The 18861-nt window shown below is 41.7% G+C and overlaps 1 protein-coding gene across 1 annotated transcript in view; it reads right to left on the reverse strand.

Moving 5' to 3' along the window:
• Nucleotides 1-604: 604 nt before the first annotated feature.
• Nucleotides 605-18861, reverse strand: part of DEPDC4 (DEP domain containing 4) — a 38588-nt gene continuing 20331 nt past the window's right edge. Inside the window, 4 exon segments of the mRNA XM_075343431.1 lie at nucleotides 605-1167; nucleotides 5804-5882; nucleotides 13245-13370; nucleotides 14865-15007. Of these exon segments, the coding sequence (XP_075199546.1) occupies nucleotides 986-1167; nucleotides 5804-5882; nucleotides 13245-13370; nucleotides 14865-15007 (530 nt within the window). The 3' untranslated portion in view covers nucleotides 605-985.

The following is an 18861-nucleotide window of genomic DNA, read 5'->3' on the forward strand; positions in this document are numbered from 1 at the left end:
ATATTAACAGTAGTCAACACATCATTTTAGTTTGTGGTGTGCCGGTTCATTGCCATGGCAGCCTAGTGAAGCTTTTAAAAACATTGCAAGACCTTAAGGGTAAGTGATCTGCATTTACAACATACACAGTCATGGATTTGCAGGAATGGACGGTTAATTATATTGAAGATCTACTGTATTTCACATTTGTAATATTAATAAATCACAGACAATACTTATCTGTAGTGAAGGCAGTCAGACTGGTCTTACCACATCAGCCCATTACCTGCTGACCGTAAGAACAGCAGCCTACTTAGTGATGTCCCTGGTTTCTAAAGGGATAACGGAACCCGACCATGCTCAGTACGAGTGGTGATGAGTGAGGACTACCATGCTCGGGTGCTTGGTACACGTAACGAGCAGTTGGACACTCGGATGGGAACGACTCAAGTACTGAGAATAATGGAACTCAATGAGGGACTCGAATATTTTTCTGGAAGATTTCCAGAAAGAAAAAAAAATATGCTCAAGTCCCTCATTGAATTTCATTATACTCGGTACTTGAGTTGTTCCCATCCGAGCGTCCAACTGCTCATTACGAGTACAAAGCCCCTGAGCATAGTAGTGCTCACTCATCACAAATGATAAGCCATTTTATATATCTGCCTCCACTGTGTAAGTGACGAGTTCCCGTATCAGTAGTTACACACAGTACAAAGTGCGACACAGCAATTATCAGTATAGGAACAAAGTTCACTCTATAGAAACAAAACACATGGCAAGTCTCTAGTAAAGAGCTTAATGCTTGGTAGATGGGAAGTGCTCCAGTAATTGAGTACTTTCCAACTGAAGAGAGAAATGCATTGGTCATGTATTACAAGGATGTAGAAACATGTCCAAAACATGATCACATTTTTATGTAGATAGAAAACCTAGCCACAGAAGTGGGCACAAACCCACCTACTAATAGTGCAAAGGATCATTCGATCAAAGCAGATTAGTGAATTTAATTGCAGGAGGCTGAGGGGTGATACTTCTGGAATTCTTTCATGAGTTTCTTCTTTTTCTTCTCAGGTATAGCAGAACTCCCATCCACCATCGTTAGCAACTGCCGAATTTCTCTTTTTGTGAGATCATACCTCTGGGCTTCATATTCTTTAATGGTTAACCGTTGACAAAACGTAAAGCCTGTTGGTGGAGTGCGGAAAATAGACATTTCATATATCAATTAACATAAAAACTAGCAGATTTATAGTCACAATTCCTTGCTAGACGGCTGCACATGTACAGTACCTGCAGTGCACCCCATGGCGGTGAATATTGGGTCTCCTGTAGATACTCTAATCTTTTTGCTTTCAGAAAGCATACAAAAGTAACGGATATCTGGGACCCCTTTTTTTACGGCATTAAGAGCTGAAGAAGGCACACGTAAATGTGCAGTACTAATTGAAACCTACATAATTATTTGGAGCGGTTTTAGTTATGTATTGTATATACCAAGCTCTGCGTTTGTTGGAAGCATAGCTATTGGTTCCATTGAAGAATTACACAAGACAGGTTACATGCACTTACACCAATAATGGTTTAGGCAGGTTTTCATTAATGTGTTTGCCTTTACTCTGATGTACAGCAGCAGGCCCCAACCTGTGGCTCCAGAGACAAGTGGCTTGCATGCCTATAATTTGTGACTTGCTGCCATCTGACAGCTCAGTATGTTAACTCCAGGTTTAGCGAACACAATATAGGAAGAGAAGGTTTCTGACTTTCGTGAGTACAACCTCTGGCAAAAATTATGGAATCACCTGGCTCTGAGGATGTTCATTCGTTTACTTTTGTTTAAAAAAAGTAAAAAAAAAAGCAGATCACAGACATGGCACAAAACTAAAGTCATTTCAAATGGCGACTTTCTGGCTTTAAGAAACACTAAAAAAAAAAAAATCATGAAAACAATGTGCTAGCCACTAACTTACTTTTCAAGATCAAAACGGGGAAAAATTATAGAATCACTCAATTATGAGGAAAAAATGATGGAATCATGAAAAACAATTAAAAAAACCCCACTCCAAATACATCACTAGTATTTTGTTGCACCACATCTGGCTTTTATAACAGCTTGCAATCACTGAGGCATGGACTGAATGAGTGACAAATAGTACTCCATCAATCTGGCTCCAACTTTCTCTGATTGCCATATCAGCTTTGCAGGCTGGAGCCTTGTCATGGACCATTTTCTTCAACTTCCACCAAAGATTTTCGATTGGATTGAGATCCGGACTATTTGCAGGCCATGACATTGACCTTATGTGTCTTCTTTCAAGAAATGTTTTCACAGTTTTTTCTCTATGGCAGGATGCATTATCATCTTGATAAATGATTTCATCATCCCCAAATATTCTTTCAATTGATGGGATAAGAAAAGTGTCCAAAATTTCAATGTAAACTTGGGCATTTATTGAAGATGTAATGACAGCCATCTCCCCAGTTCATTTACCTTACATGCAGCCCCATATCATCAATGACTGTGGAAATTTACATGTTCTCTTCAGGCAGTCATCTTTATAAATTTCAGTGGAACAACACTAAACAAAAGTTCCAGCATCATCATCTTGCCCAATGCAAATTCGCAATTCATCACTGAATATGACTTTCATCCAGTCATCTACAGTCCAGGATTGCTTTTCCTTAGCCCATTGTAACCTTGTTTTTTCTGTTTAGATGTTAATGATGGCTTTTGTTTAGCTTTTCTGTATGTAAATCCCATTTCCTTTAGGCGGTTTCTTACAGTTCGGTCACAGACATTGACTCCAGTTTCCTCCCATTCGTTCCTCATTTGTTTTGTTGTGCATTTCCTGTTTTGGCGATATATTGCTTTAAGTTTCCTGTCTTGACGCTTTGATGTCTTCCTTGGTCTACCAGTATGTTTGCCTTTAACAATCTTCCCATGTTTGTATTTGGTCCAGATTTTAGACACAGTTGACTGTGAACAACCAACATCTTTTGCAACATTGCATGATGATTTACCCTCTTTTAAAGAGTTTGATAATCCTTTCCTTTGCTTCAATTAACATCTCTCGTGTTGGAGCCATGATTCATGTCCGTCCACTTGGTGCAGCAGCTCTCCAAGGTGTGATCACTCCTTTTTAGATGCAGACTAACGAGCAGATCTTATTTGATGCAGGTGTTAGTTTTGGGAATGAAAATTTACAGGGTGATTCTATAATTTATCCCCAGTTTGGTCTTGAAAAGTAATCGTTACTGGCTACCACATTAGGTTTTCAGGATTTTTTTTTTAGTATTTCTTAAAGTCAGAAAGTTGCCAATTAAAATGACATTAGTTTTGTGCCATGTCTGTGATCTGCTTTTTTTTTTTTTAAACAAAAGTAAACAACTGAATGAACATCCTCAGAGCCAGGTGAGTCCATTTTTGCCAGGGGTTGTAGCTCCGCACAAATGACCAGATCTGAATGTGCATATACTGTGCGGGGTGACAAGAATATAATGATAATGATAATAATAATAATAATAATAATAATAATATTTATTCATTTCAATAGTGCTAGTAATTCCACAGTACTTTACATACATTGACAACACTGTCCCCATTGGGGCTCACAATCTAAGTTCTCTATCAGTATGTTTTTGGAGTAGAGAATAAATATGGTAAACAGGTTAATAATGAAAGCACCAAGCTTTCAAAAATTCTTCATTAATTAGAAATGCACATTTGAGGGCACAGCTTGCATATTTTTACACACTGAATTTGCTCCTTGCAGCGTCTCATGGATCAAAGGGAAATATACTGCTAAAAGCAGACATTAGCACCTGGGGTGAGTATTAAGTCTATATTGTTTTTGTATCTAAAATCAGTAATCTTTGAATAATGTGCAATGTGATCTGTAGCTGAAATATTTCACTATTGATATAGTCGATGTTGCCGGTTAGTGATGCTTGAAACTCTACGGAATTGAGTGGAGAGTTCAGCATGCTTGATGCGAGAATACCAACTAGGGGTAAGGTCGGAACCACTGGATTAAAGTATACTGCCCATAGGGAGGGCACTCAAGTCCTCAGTGTGCTTTGTGTGGGGAAGCTTTGGCTGTCATTATACATGGTAAAGGGAAGCTCAGTTTGGCTCACCACTATTTCAGAGCTAAACGTGGCTCTCAAAGTGTGTGTGTGTGTGTGTGTGTGTGTGTGTGTGTGTGTGTGTGTGTGTGTGTAATGGGAATCACTGGTATAGATTGGAAAAGAGCTATAACTGACACCCCTTAAAAGAGATTTACGAACATTTAAGGCATGCTCACACTGCCGTGGAAAAATTCTGTCCCATTCTGCTGCTGAAGAGTTGGATGAGTGGAATCCTTATGGGTAACCTTTTGTCATGCAAGGGTGTGTCTGTATGACATCGAATGGCATCTGTTTTTTTTATTTATTTATTTATTTTTTTAAACACATCTCTAAGGAACTACTTCAGACCTGCATGGCCTTTTTTTGTTTTGTGTTTTTTTAATAAATTGGTGAACCAGGGAGAAAGTCGGGGAGTGTTTTTTTTTTTTAATTGAGTTTTTGTTGTGTATGTTTTTCTGTCTTTATACTTACTGGATTAGAAATGAGGGTGTATAATAGACACCACTCTATTACTAACACCAGGGCTTGATGCCAGCTGACATTACACAGGTAACATCAACCCCAAAAGCCATTACCCCGGAGTGCCACAGGGTAAATTGGGAAGGCGAAGTGCCAGAATTGGTGCATCTAATGTGATGTGCCACTTCTGGGACAGCTGCTGGCTGGTATTTTTAGTCTGGGTAGGACCAATAACCATGGACCTTCCCAGTCTGATAACATCAGCCCGCTTTACCTTTGAAAATAATTCTGTGGATATCCAAGCCAAATGGGGTCTCACCCAAACATGAGCTAATGTAGTACCATAGCTGGCCGCTCACCTTGTAAGGCTGTGTGACAGACAACCAGTATTAAGCACTTATACAGCTGCCGAAAGATCCATAGGTATGAAGATAACATAAAAGGAACCAGTGGAAAAATGTGGATTAGTCTGCCCTGCTGTAGATAGAGTAATTCCAATCCATAGAAGTGTAAATGACAGTGGTTTATTTCAACGCGTTTCGAAGTCAACCCCATTTTATCAGGAAAAGCTCCTAAATTTTGAGTTTATCTACAGCAGTGCAGACTAATCCACATTTTTTTTCTAGTTCCTGGATGTTATGCTTTACCTTTGCTAATTATCAAAAATAAGGGGGGACCCCACACTTTTTTTCCTTCATATTTACTTATTTTAAACCATGCTAAACACCCTCGTATGCCACACGCATGGTCCGTCGTGTACCATCTTTTTTTTTCTGGCACCCATTGACTTGCATTGGTAAGCCTCGTCCAATATATGCGGTAAATAGCATCATGCTGCCTTTTTTTCCTCAGTCCGATTAGAGCGGCGGAAAAACCTTGCAGATCTGGTCTGCATCATAGGTCAAAGGGCCATGCCATGTATTCTCGCATTGCACACCTCCGTATTATACGCCAGTGTGAGCGAGCCCTTAGAGAAATAGCAGGCAGTGAGTGGGCAATTACAGGATACATGAAAGCAAGAAAGATACTATTTCCTCTAAAATATCTTAATAAATTCACATTTAACAATTCATTTAACCATGGCAGTAGTAAAGCAAGGTCAGATACATATGTAAAGGTAACACTAGATATTTGCACAGCCTCGAATAGATCCAATTCTTCAGGCACTAAACCCCAACAAGTATAAAATGCTAGAGACTTTATCCTTCGCTACTTGTAAAAGAGTTACGGTAAATACCTGAAAAGTCATCTGGGTCGCCTCCATTCTGCAGGCTCCTTAGCTTCGTGCTTACAAGGTCAAGTAGCTCCATGGGAGTCTGCATCATACAAAAGGCAGTTTCATTGTTATAAAAGTCCTGCACAATACAGTCTTCTAAATATCCCACTAGAAGGAAACACTCAAGCGATCCCTTAAAGTAAATCTGTTAGCAGGTTTTTTTTCCCTATATAATCTGAGAGCAGCATGATGTAGGGACGGAGAGTCAGATTCCGGTGCTGTCACTTAGTGGACTGTTGGTACAGTTTTATTAGAACAGAGGTCAAAATGCGGAGCGGTGTATAACTCCACTCATAATCCTGATTACCAGCTCCCTGTGTACACTGGCCTTGTCAGAAAGCTGCCAGTCTGTGGTGGGGATAATAAGGACTAGCCTGGCTGGCTTGTACGTGAGACCTAGTCCTCTAGTAAGAATCTCCTGCTGAAAAAAAACACAGTACACAGCCTAATAAGTGACACATCGCTGAAATCCAGCTCTCTTGCCCTGTATTATGCTTCTCTAATATCAAATAGCTAAAACCTGCTGACCGATTCCCTTTAATGAAAGCAAAGCACCATTCCAGCAATTTGTTTTTCTCCGCACTGAAGGGTTGTTTTTGATCTAAGGTGCATGTCCTTAGAATTAGACTCAAATATTTTACTGATGTGGCACCGGTCTAGTGGTGCCATCTTGTGATCTCAACTTCTTGTGGCAGGACGTGAGAAATGATGTCGCAAGCTCTCAATGCAAGTCTATGAGAGCCAGAATGAGGCCACATACAGTAGATAGCGGTGGATACCGCGTAATACCCGACTACGCCAGATGCTATATGTTCTGAGGACCCTCTGCACGCACACTGATGAAGGTCTTTGACGGAAATGTCTGTTCTTGTGCTGGTCCTACAAGTTCTTCTCAATAAAACACCACTATTCACATTTATCTTGAGTGCCAAGTTTCTACATCTACTTGCACTGAAGAGTGACCTCTGCCTCCATCAAACATTGGAGCTGCCGGCAGATCACAAACTGCTGGAAACCGTCTGGAGCAGCGGTGATAGAAGATGAAGATTGCAGAGGGCGAATATAAGACAAGGGTCAAGGACCTTAAATTTAAAAGCACCACTCCAGACGTAAAATTAAAAAAAAAAGTGTTTTTTTTATAAAATTGATTGTAAATACATGTAACTTTAATTTATACACATACAGTACAGACCAAAAGTTTGGACACACCTCAGTGTGTTTTCTTTATTTTCATGATTCTGAAAATTGTAGATTCACATTGAAGGCATCAAAACTATGAATTAACACATGTGGAATGAAATACAACAAAAAAGTGTGAAACAACTGAAAATATATGTCTTATATTCTAGGTTCTGCAAAGTAGCCACCTTTTGCTTTGATTACTGCTTTGCACACTCTTGGCATTCTCTTGATGAGCTTCAAGAGGTAGTCACTGGAAATGGTCTTCCAACAGTCTTGAAGGAGTTCCCAGAGATGCTTAGCACTTGTTGGCCCTTTTGCCTTCACTCTGTGGTCTAGCTCACCCAAAACCATCTCGATTGGGTTCAGGTCTGGTGACTGTGGAGGCCAGGTCATCTGGCGTAGCATCCCATCACTCTCCTTCTTAGTCAAATAGCCTTTACACAGCCTGGAGGTGTGTTTGGGGTCATTCTCCTGTTGAAAAATAAATGGTCCAACTAAACGCAAACCGGATGGAACAGCATGTCGCTGCAAGATGCTGTGGTAGCCATACTGGTTCAGTATGCCTTCAATTTTGAATAAATCCCCAACAGTGTCACCAGCAAAGCACCCCCACACTATCACACCTTCTCCTCCATGCTTCACGGTGGGAACCAGGCATGTAGAGACCATCCTTTCACCTTTTCTGCGTCGTACAAAGACACGGTGGTTGGATCCAAAGATCTCAAATTTGGACTCATCAGACCACAGCACAGATTTCCACTGGTCTAATGTCCATTCCTTGTGTTCTTTAGCCCAAACAAGTCTCTTCTGCTTCTTGCCTGTCCTTAGCAGTGGTTTCCTAGCAGCTATTTTACCATGAATGCCTGCTGCACAAAGTCTCCTCTTAACAGTTGTTCTAGAGATGTGTCTGCTGCTAGAACTCTGTGTGGTATTGACCTGGTCTCTAATCCGAGCTGCTGTTAACCTGCGATTTCTGAGGCTGGTGACTCGGAAAAACTTATCCTCCGAAGCAGAGGTGACTCATGGTCTTCCTTTCCTGGGGCGGTCCTCATGTGAGCCAGTTTCTTTGTAGAGTTTCATGGTTTTTGCACTTTCAAAGTTTTCCCAATTTTTCGCACTGACTAACTTTAATTTCTTAAAGTAATGATGGCCACTCATTTTTCTTTACTTAGCTGCTTTTTTTCTTGCCATAATACAAATTCTAAGGCTATGTGCCCACATGGGGAGTGTCCTGCGGTTATATCCGCAAGACAAATAAAGAAATAACGTTTGGAACACCATTCTATGTCTGAACTGGGTGCATAAACCTAAAAAAACATCACTATATGGAGAGAAGGTATGCACACCAGTGACTATGTAAGGGGAATACATGTAATAGCAGAACCTGCTGTGTGAATACTGGCCTGAAAAATACAATAGCTACATGCAAAAATTATTATTCATATTTCATGGCAGTTAAGGCCGCTTTACACGCTGCGATATCGGTACCGATATCGTTAGCGTGGGTACACGCCCCCATCTGTTGTGCGACACGGGCAAATCGCTGCCCGTGCCGCACAACATCGCCCAGACCCGTCACACTACTTACCTGCCCGGCGACGTCGCTGTGACTGGCAAACCGCCTCCTTTGTAAGGGGGTGGTTCGTTAAGCGTCACAGCAACGTCACAGCTGCGTCACTGAACCGCCGCCCAATAGAAGCGGAGGGGCGGAGATGAGCGGGACGTAACATCCCGCCCACCTCCTTCCTTCCGCATTGTGGCCGGGAGGCAGGTAAGGAGACGTTCCTCGTTCCTGCGGTGTCACACGGAGCGATGTGTGCTGCCGCAGGAACGAGGAACAACTTCGTTACTGCTGCAGTAACGATATTTGAGAATGGACCCCCATGTCGCCGATGAGCGATTTTGCGACGATGCAAAATCACTCATAGGTGTCACACGCAACGGCATCGCTAATGCGGCCGGATGTGCGTCACCAATTCCGTGATCCCAACGACTTCGCATTAGCGATGTCGTAGCGTGTAAAGCCCCCTTTATGCAGATTCCACTCATTTTTTCATTTTTGCATGTAGCTATTGTATTTTTCAGGCCAGTATTCACACAGCAGTTTCTGCTATTACATGTATTCCCCGTGCATAGTCACTGGTGTGCATACCTTCTCTCCATATATATCCGCAGAACATTCCACAGGAGCTCCCAGAAATCCGCAACACAACTTTGTCTGTTTCCATGCTGCGGAATATCCTGCGGATATGCTGCGGTCATTCTGCATTGAGGATACAGTACCATGGCTTCGGCACTGCATCCTCAATGCAGAACAAGTGCTGAGTGATTGGGGAGTTCATACTTACCTCCATCATGCAGCACTTCTCTCCGGCTGTGTCTGTCAGCGTCTGCACTGTGCAGGAGAAGGTGGGCGGGCCTGAACTAGCTCTGGCTGTCACATGACTGGAGCTCATGCAGGCCCCGCTCACCTCCTCCTTCCTGCTCCTAGCTCCACCGCTGTCCTGACTCGGGTGTCTGCTATCAAGGCAGGTAAGTATGTGACCAAGGCAGGAGTCTCTATCTCCATAGTGGAGAGACGGGATTTCCGCAGGTAAATCCGCAGGAGTAATGGACATGCAGTTATGTGCGGCTGCGGGACATCCGCAGCATGTTCTGCAGTCACACATTCCGCAGCGTGGACAGACACTCCCCATGTCCCATAGGATAACATGGGGAGTGTCTGTACTTGCTGAAACCTACGGATTTATCTGGAAAATCCTCATGTTTTCCGCGGCAAAATCTGCAGAAGCAAGCTCCCGTGGGCACATAGTCCTACTGAATAGACTGTTAGGCTATCAGCTGTGTATCCACCAGACTTCTGCACAACACAACTGATGGTCCCAACACCATTTATAAGGAAAGAAATCCCACTTATCAAACCTGACAGGGCACATCTGTGAAGTGAAAACCATTTCCGGTGACTACCTCTTGAAGCTCATCAAGAGAATGCCAAGAGTGTGCAAAACATTAATCAAAGCAAAAGGTGGCTACTTTGAAGAACCTAGAATATAAGACATATTTTCAGTTGTTTCACACTTTTTGTTAAGTATTTCATTCCACATGTGTTAATTCATAGCTTTGATGCCTTCAATGTGAATCTACAATTTTCAGAGTCATAAAAATAAAGAAAACTCTTTGAATGAAAAGGTGTGTCCAAACTTTTGGTCTCTACTGTATAAATATACATCAAAATTATTCAACCGCCATAGCAAATTAGATTAATAAGCAAAGGTTAAAAAAACTTTCTGCTAATTACGAAAAATAAACGAAGCAAGAATAACTTCAATACCTCAGCACAACTAATAACAAGTGAACTCTCCACCAGATTGAATACAAAATGTCACTTTTAATGACTACTGCAATCGCAGAATTATTTAACCCCTTCATGACAAGCATTTTTTATCACTTAGAGCACATTCTGGCTGTTATAACCGGCTGCAAATACGATGCAGAGCCAGACACCAGATTCTGGCAGCATTACTGATTAAAAAAAAAAAAAATAAAAAAAAATAATGAAGGAAACCGTCAAAAATCGCCGGATTCTTCTTTGTGAAAAATTCTTTTTGTGATCAATTCAACTTCTGAGGAACAAATAGGAAAATCCATAGCTCAAATATATTTCTCCGTTCTCCAGGAAAGTGAGTAACAGATTTTTCCATGCACAGCATATTGCACATATTCAACGTATTTGATAAACTGCCCTCCATCCAAAATATCCTGATTTAATGCAGTGGGAAAACAGCTTGTAAAGTGTTGAAACGATACTTTCAATGTGCCAATTGCTCCAAACAAAAGCACTGAGCTGTTCTTTATTAGGATGTAATGTAAATTCTCATATACGATAATTATACATACGGTGTCCTGTGACAGAAGGGGTCTTCATCAGTCCGTAGAGTCATGTAGAAAGGAGGTGTCACCCCCAAACGTCGCTCAGATGTGGAGGAATGGAGTCTACCTGGTTCGGCGTCCACCATGGCAGCCCCATGTGTGGATGATCCACGGAGATTTTACCATCAGCTTCCTTCGTCCATTGTGGGTTGATAAGATTGTGTTCAACGGGATTCTCCTGGCAGCAGGTCCACGTGAATCCGCGGACTAATGAGGACAACTTTAATCACAGTTCACCACAACACCCATGGAAGCCGGGAGGCAGAGGAGCGGTGTAAGATTATGACGCTACTTTAATTTTTTGGATTAGTCTCTTGACAACCCAAGCATATTAATGAACTGCAGGTTATTGCCGAAGAGGAATGTGCTCAAATTCCTCAGAAAAGCTGAGGTCTATAGATCATATTTGCAGCAGGTCATAACAATCCAAGGGAGGTCCACTAAGTACTATAGACACTTGGCATGAAGAGGTTAAAAGACTGCAGTACTTATAGAAGAGGCATTTTGTGCTGAATTTAGAGAAACCACTCGTTACATTAGTTGTGTTGAGATATTTGCATTGCAATAAACCAATGAAATAAGAATAAAAAACAATGGAAAGTTTGTAAATTTTGCTAATACACCCAATTTGCAATGGGGGCCGGTGGGTGGGGGTTTGAATAATTTTGAGGCTATTGTAATGCTTAACCTATTAAAGACTGGACGTTTTTTGCTGGATTATTTTTTCCCTCTCCTTTTAAGAGCAGTAACTTTTTTTTTTTTAATTTACCTTTCGACATAGCTGTATGGGGGGGGGGGGGGGTTATTTGCGAGACCAGTTATAGTTTTGAGTGACACCTTTCATTTTAGCACACAATATATTTACAACAGGAAAAAAAAATCCAAGTGGGATGAAATGGTGAAAAAAAAAATTGCAATTCTGACGTTTTTTAAGGGATGCATTGTATAAAAAGACTGACAGTGCATTAGGATTCTCCAGGTAAGTATAATTATGGAGGATACTAAAATTGCATATCAATATTTTTTTAAACTGTGCACACCAGCAACCACTCAGTTTAGATCGGTTAGACAGCAGAATCTACACGGTTAATAGCAGTGACTGGCGCTCCGCTATGGACACTGAGGTTAGAGTCAGATGCCAGCTATGTAAGATAGCCGGCATCTACCGTGTGTGGAGAGAGCTCAGCTCCTGAGCCCCCTTCACACTTGAAAACCCCGATGCTGACATGAATGAGATTTTCATGACATTTATGTCATATGCACTAGTTAAAATTTAATATATTTAAAAACTCAATAAGTAGATGTGAGGAGAGCACTCCAAAAAACAGGTGAAAAAGACAAAAAAAAAGTGATATAAGCAAAGATCTCGGTAAACCTGAAGGGCCCTACCGTCGTCCCTACCGTCTCACCCTACCTTGCCGCGGAGGTTGGCACCCTAATAATAACGTGCACTAGTCAGCAAGATATTGTGGAAATACCTAGCACCAAGTATGATGAGGACGTTAAAGGGCTTGTCCATTACTTGGACAACCCCTTCTCATTCCCCACATTTGCCCTCATAAAAAAAAAAAAAAAAAAGCTTTGTTACCTTCTGTACTGGCATGGTTTCAGCACTCATGTTTTTGAGGCTCATGAGAGGTTATGTCACGCGAGCCCCACGTCCAATCAGTACCAGCTTCTCTCCCCGCTTTCTGACATACACTGTAAGTAATCAACAGGAAGTGAGAGCTTCGGCTAGACGCTCATTTCCTGTTAATTACTCATGTCTGAAGACGGGTAGAGAAAAGTTGCTTGTTATTGGGCTCAGGACGTCAGAACCTCATTTTGGCCCCGAGAGCAAAGCTGGAACCGTGTCAGCACTAAAGGGGCGTATAAGTTTTATTTTAATGGTTGCAAACATGGCAATTGAGAAGGGGGTTGTCGGAGTACCTAGTGGACAACCACCTTGGAGATTATGGTCCTCAATATGTCTCTAAGGTAATGTTGCATTTGTATACCAGAGAAAAATATTTAATGTAAAAAAAGAAAAAAAAAAAAGATCAGATTTTGTCATTTTGTAAAGGGAACAGCTAAAATTATTTCCCAAACAATACAAATGTGTGAGTGGCACTTTATATAGAAGCGCTTATAAGAAAATCCACAGTCCCTGTGAAGTGTACGTAAAGACAGTGTTTCAGTAGGACACCCCTGTCCTCTAATTAGTGCTGCTACATGAAATTAGCTTATTCAATATAAACACATTTCTGGTTTTGTAACAAAGGGCTATATATACAATCCTAAATTCCCTTACCTTGAAGAGGTCACTTGAATGATCCAGTAGAAACATAGTGAATTGTTCACTTTGTCCTCTTGATACCGTTGGGTTGTGAACTATGACTTTTGTGAATGTCTTTAACACCATTACTTTGTTATCAAACTGAAAAAAAAAAACAAAAAACAAAAAACAGTGGCTTACAATAAAGATGCTGCCTCCACATTTAAAAAAAGTATTGGAGGAGCATCCGACTTGGTATTTGGTCCTATTGAATACACATCGCTTTAGAACACACCAGGTATTACATTCCCAGAACAGCTCTTGGAACTTTCGGTGAAAAGTTATTGCATATCCATTGGATTGGTAATAACTGTTAGATCAGTGAAGGTCTGCACCCCCCCCCCCCCCAATCAATCGCCAGAGCTAGACACTTATTTTAAGGACACGGTCAGTTTGTTTATCTTGGTATTTGTAAGACAAATCAGGAGTGGGTAGTAAATGCAGACATAGTGACGTGTTTCTATCATACTTTTCTTCTAGACTGTTTCTTCCACTCATGGTTTTGGCTTACAACTACTGATGCAAAATACTGAATATAGCCTTAGAGTGGAGCGGCCGTGTGCCTGTTCAACCCGTACGCCATTGCCATTGATTTTCTATTGGATTTGGCTTTCTCTAGCAGTCCCATAGGGAACAGATGGTCAGTGCTTAACCACCACTCAATCTATTCTAATGAAGGAAAATAAAGTTGCCTATTCTGGTAATCATTGGGTTGTCCCAGCAGTCGAGACTCGAAATCCCCACCATCAAAAGTTATCATCTATCCTGCGGATGGGCAATAAAATATCTACCGAATATCCCTTTACATCAGAAGTGCACAACCATTTCTGGTCCAAGGGCAACATTGCCACATTTAACTGCTTCTAAGGACTACAATAAAACTAAAAGGGGTATTACCTTTTGAGAGGTTTATGGCATATCAAACGTATATGCTATACATGGGTCAATGAAATGAAGGTTCAACTACCAAGATTCCTGCATATCTGGAGAATGGGGTCCTCTTCTCCCCCAATCATTGCTGTACAGAGGAGGATAACCTACATGTCTAACTCTCTCCATTGAATATAATGGGTGTTGTAGTTGTCGGCTCATTTTACCATTCCCATAAACCACCTCTCTACCATATGCCTTTTAGAGTGCATGGGTCACTGAACCCAAGTGTCCTGATGTGTGGGGGATCCAGATGCTGTATTCGTGCTTTCCTACTCCTGAGCAGTGCACTACTCTTCTTCCTTCTGACATGGAAACTACTTTATACAAAAAGATGGATGTCGCACAAAACAGTACAGCGGGCCACATGTGGCACCTGAGGCTCATGTTGTGCCCCCCTACTTTATTTTTTTTTATAACAGGAAACCTATTTTATCATTATGTTACAGTCTATCATGTGTGATTAGCAATGTGCACTGCACTCTAGCATTTTTTTTTAATTTAATGTGTACCTGTCAGATGTTTTGATCAAGTGAAGGGACAGAGCCAATGATCACCAGTCAAAGGGCTATGTTTGTTCTCTAGGAAGCCAAAGAATAGCCAACGAGCTTGATATCTAGATGTGTCCAACTATAGCAGGAATTGGTGAGGTCCAGATTATCATACCTGCTTCTGCAGCCGGTAGGCATCAGCTTCAGAAGCGGTCGCCAGGAAAATAATTAAACGACGGAACTCCTCTCTTGCTTGTGGCATGAGCAATCTTAGGAAAAGCTGGACGGCTTCCAAAGCTTGGCTTTCATTTCCGTTTTCTGTAACAAAAAGACTATTAGCACCTATAAATTCAAGAGCTGATAGAGGTTACTGTGAGTAAAGCATTACGTCACAATGATGAGGGGGTGGTTATAATGTCTATATCATTGCCTTATACTGGATCATACAGTGGCTTTGACGTGCCACTCCTGCTCACTTGCGTGAACCCTTGATGGGAATTGTTTCAGCCATAGCAGTCAGTCATTTGCTTTAGTTACATGCCAGTGTAATGTATGGATACATGAGCATGCTCATGATTATAGCTGCAGCACATACTACATGGTCAATATGTATAATCCACAGAAGACAGTATCAGACTGCAGACCCAGAATTACTACGGCATATTTATTAATACTATCCAATCCTTAGACAGCACAAACTTACACATGACACCTTAAAAAATCACCAGATTTATTACAGTGGTAAATGCTGGCTGATACATTTTGTATATTTTAAGACCAATGTAAGTTTGCAGCACCTATTTGCTTACTTTGCGCCATAATGTTGATGCACAATATTGTATGGTAGGCCACATCAATCTTGATAAGGTCCTGTCCCCTTGTTGGGACATGGACTGACGGCTATATAGATAATCTGTGTCGAGGGATACAGAATATGTTGCTAGTGATGGGTCATCCCCCCGATGGTCGGATCGGGGAGCCTCGCCCGATCGATTTATAAAGATCGAGATAACACGATCTTGCATCCGATCACCGATCTTGGACTTTACAGTTATGTGATGGGGTGGGGTGGGGGGGCTGTAAAATAAAGAATATAGTTAAAAATAAACATTGTCATTATACTTACAGGCCCCGCAGACTTTGTCTCCCGCTGCTTCTGCTTCGGGAACCAATCATTGCTGTACCCTCCCGGTAACCACCGCTGACTGAAAGGACCTTCCGTGAAGTCATAACCATATGACCAGTCAGGTGTGAATGTTGTATTACCTCATTGGCTACAGACTGGTCACATGGCTATGACATCTCGCAGGTCCTGTTATCTGAACTTGGATTGTCACTGTGTGAGTGTCGCAACGCATCACGGCGCACAATCTCCTAACAGCAGCAGGTGAGCTGCATGTATTTCCATGCAGCTGAGGCGCTCCTTTTTTTGGAAATAAAACAAAAAAAAAAAAAAAAAAAAAAACATTTAGAGACTCCATCTTTTTCCAAAACGTTTTTTATTGATTTTTCAAATTTGTAAAAACATGACAAGTATCATTGCAAAAGAAGAACATTCGTCTGACAAAATGTGACATAGAGGTGGGTGATACCCCAATTTGGAGTTCCATGTTGCTGTTCGATTTAAGATAGTATACAGTAACATTAAACCAAAACATAGGTAATGAAATATAATATAACATATGCAATACAATTCGTTAAATCTCTGTGTCGTCCCTGAATGATTTCAATTTTGCTAGCGTGTCTTGGTATTCCCAACCGTCTCGTCTCCCCCTCCCGCCAGAGCCCCCTCCTAGGTGATTCTCAGTTTACCCAGGCTGTCCTGGATATCGCTCAGGATATACCACTCCGAGTGAACAAAAGGTGCCATCAGGTTAATTATTTCTCCCTGTGTGAATTGGCTTTCAATAAAATGTCTCCATCTCACAAAAAACTTGGCTGTCAACCCATCTTTATCCCTCTCCGCTTCTAGTTTTTCCCACTTCAGAAGGTTGTGTAGTTCGCCCACAACCTCCTTTATGGATGGGCCCTCCCTTTGAATCCAGTGTTTTAAGATGCAACGCTTAGCTATCATGGCTATGTCATGCGTTATTGCGTATTTCCTCTTTTCCTGCGTGCTCGGTCCTCCTCCTACTCCTCCCTCAAAGGAGTGGAAAATCCACACCATTAAGTCTAGTTTGCTGAAAATTCCCCATGTTGACTGGGCAAATAGTCTGACTTGGTTCCAGAATCTAGCGATTGTCTCACATTCCCATAGCCCATGCAGCATATCCGTTTTTTCTTTTTGACACTTAGGACACCACCTATCCCTACCTGGTATGTTGAAACCTATAATGGCCCTATGTAGAATTCTGAATTGAGTGTCTCTCCATCTCTCATTGGTAATGTGTTTCCGCACTTGTACCCATCCTCTCAGTATATCATCCACCACTTCTTCCCTTCCCAATTGTTTCCCCCACGCTTTTAAAGTCCGACTATCCTCCCGAGAGATAAGCACCCCCCTTAGCGATCGATAAATTTTAGAGACATTTATACTTGTTACATCACATTCCAGTAACTCATCAATCGAACTTCTGTTCAGCTCTCTTCCAACCACACCCAGGTCTCCTATTATTCCATGTTTCAATTGTTCATACTGGATGACATGTGAGCTATTAAGGTTGTACTTATCCAGCACTTCCCGACCTGTCATCCACCTCCTGTCCTCCACATTCATAACATCTATCATTCTCCTGACTCCCCTCTCTTTCCATCTAGTAAATAGCTTGTTTTCTCGTCCCAGGGGAAAATTTGGGAATGCCCAGGGGTTCAAGTACTTGGACACTTTCCATGAGAGCCCCAGTTTTTTCCTTACCGACTTCCATGTTAGCATGGTGTCTCGGAATATAATTGAGTTCCTTATGTGCCCTTCAACCCTGGATAGTGGGGAGTGCAGAATGGACGTCAGATCCCACGGTGACGCATATTTAGTTTCCATCGCATGATCTGAGTGCCTACTCGTTCCTCTCACCCAATCAATTACATGCCTCATGATACATACAAGATTATACCCTTGGACATCTGGAAAGTTTAGACCTCCCTCCTCTGCTGACTTCATCAGCGTACGCAGCTTTATTCTGGATTTCCTTCCCCTCCACAGAAATTCTGTATACGCGGAGTTGAGCTTATTCACATCCTTTAGTTTTAGCAATAGCGGGATTGTCTGGAAGGGATACAGCAGCCTAGGAAAGCTCATCATTTTTATCAGGTGACATCTTGCCAGTAATGGAAGTGGCAGACCTTTCCATCCCTTTAATTGAACTATAATTTTCCTGATTAGCGGTCCATAATTCAAGTTATAGATTGTTTCCACCGATCTTCCTATATGCACTCCCAGGTATTTAATTGAAGATTGTGCTATAGGAATTCCACATAGACAGCCATCCCTTATTTGTCCCCCCATTGTCCCATGATGCCCCTTTAGGAACATGATCTCGCATTTTTTTTTGTTCAGTTTGAAACCGGAGAATGAGCCAAATTTTTCAATCAAGGCAAGAGTCTGTGGCAAATCCGCACCGGGGTCCCCCATATAAAGTATGATGTCATCAGCAAAAAGCGCTGTCTTTACTTCTGAACCCCTTATCTTGATTCCTTTAAAGCTATTTTGTCCCTGTAGTATTCTTGACAACGGCTCGATTGCCAGGTTGAATAAAAGAGGAGATAATGGGCAGCCCTGTCTTGTTCCCTTCATCAAAGGGAACACGTCTGATAGAAAGCCCGGAGTGTGAACCCTAGCTCCCGAGTTGGCATAAAGGTTTCTAATGTAAAGTCTCATCTTGCCTACAATCCCTATGGCCTCCATTACCCTGTCTAACCACCCCCAATTTACATTATCAAACGCTTTTTCTGCGTCAAGTGTAACTAGGGCAGGTCTAGCCCCTCCCTCAGTGAGACCCAGTCTAACCGCGTCTACCACTAGAATTGTCTTTCGGATATTGGTAACGGCATTTCTCCCCTTAATAAACCCCACCTGGTGATTCGTAATGATCCTAGGTAAGATCTCGGCCAGTCTATTAGCCATGATCTTGGACATAATTTTTAAATCCTGATTTATGAGCGATATAGGTCTATAACTAGAGGGATCATCCAGGTCCTTGGTTCCCTTGGGGAGTAATTTAATATATGCTATGTTG

This window comes from Anomaloglossus baeobatrachus, chromosome 4 (genome assembly GCF_048569485.1).
Source record: "Anomaloglossus baeobatrachus isolate aAnoBae1 chromosome 4, aAnoBae1.hap1, whole genome shotgun sequence".
NCBI lineage: Eukaryota > Metazoa > Chordata > Amphibia > Anura > Aromobatidae > Anomaloglossus > Anomaloglossus baeobatrachus.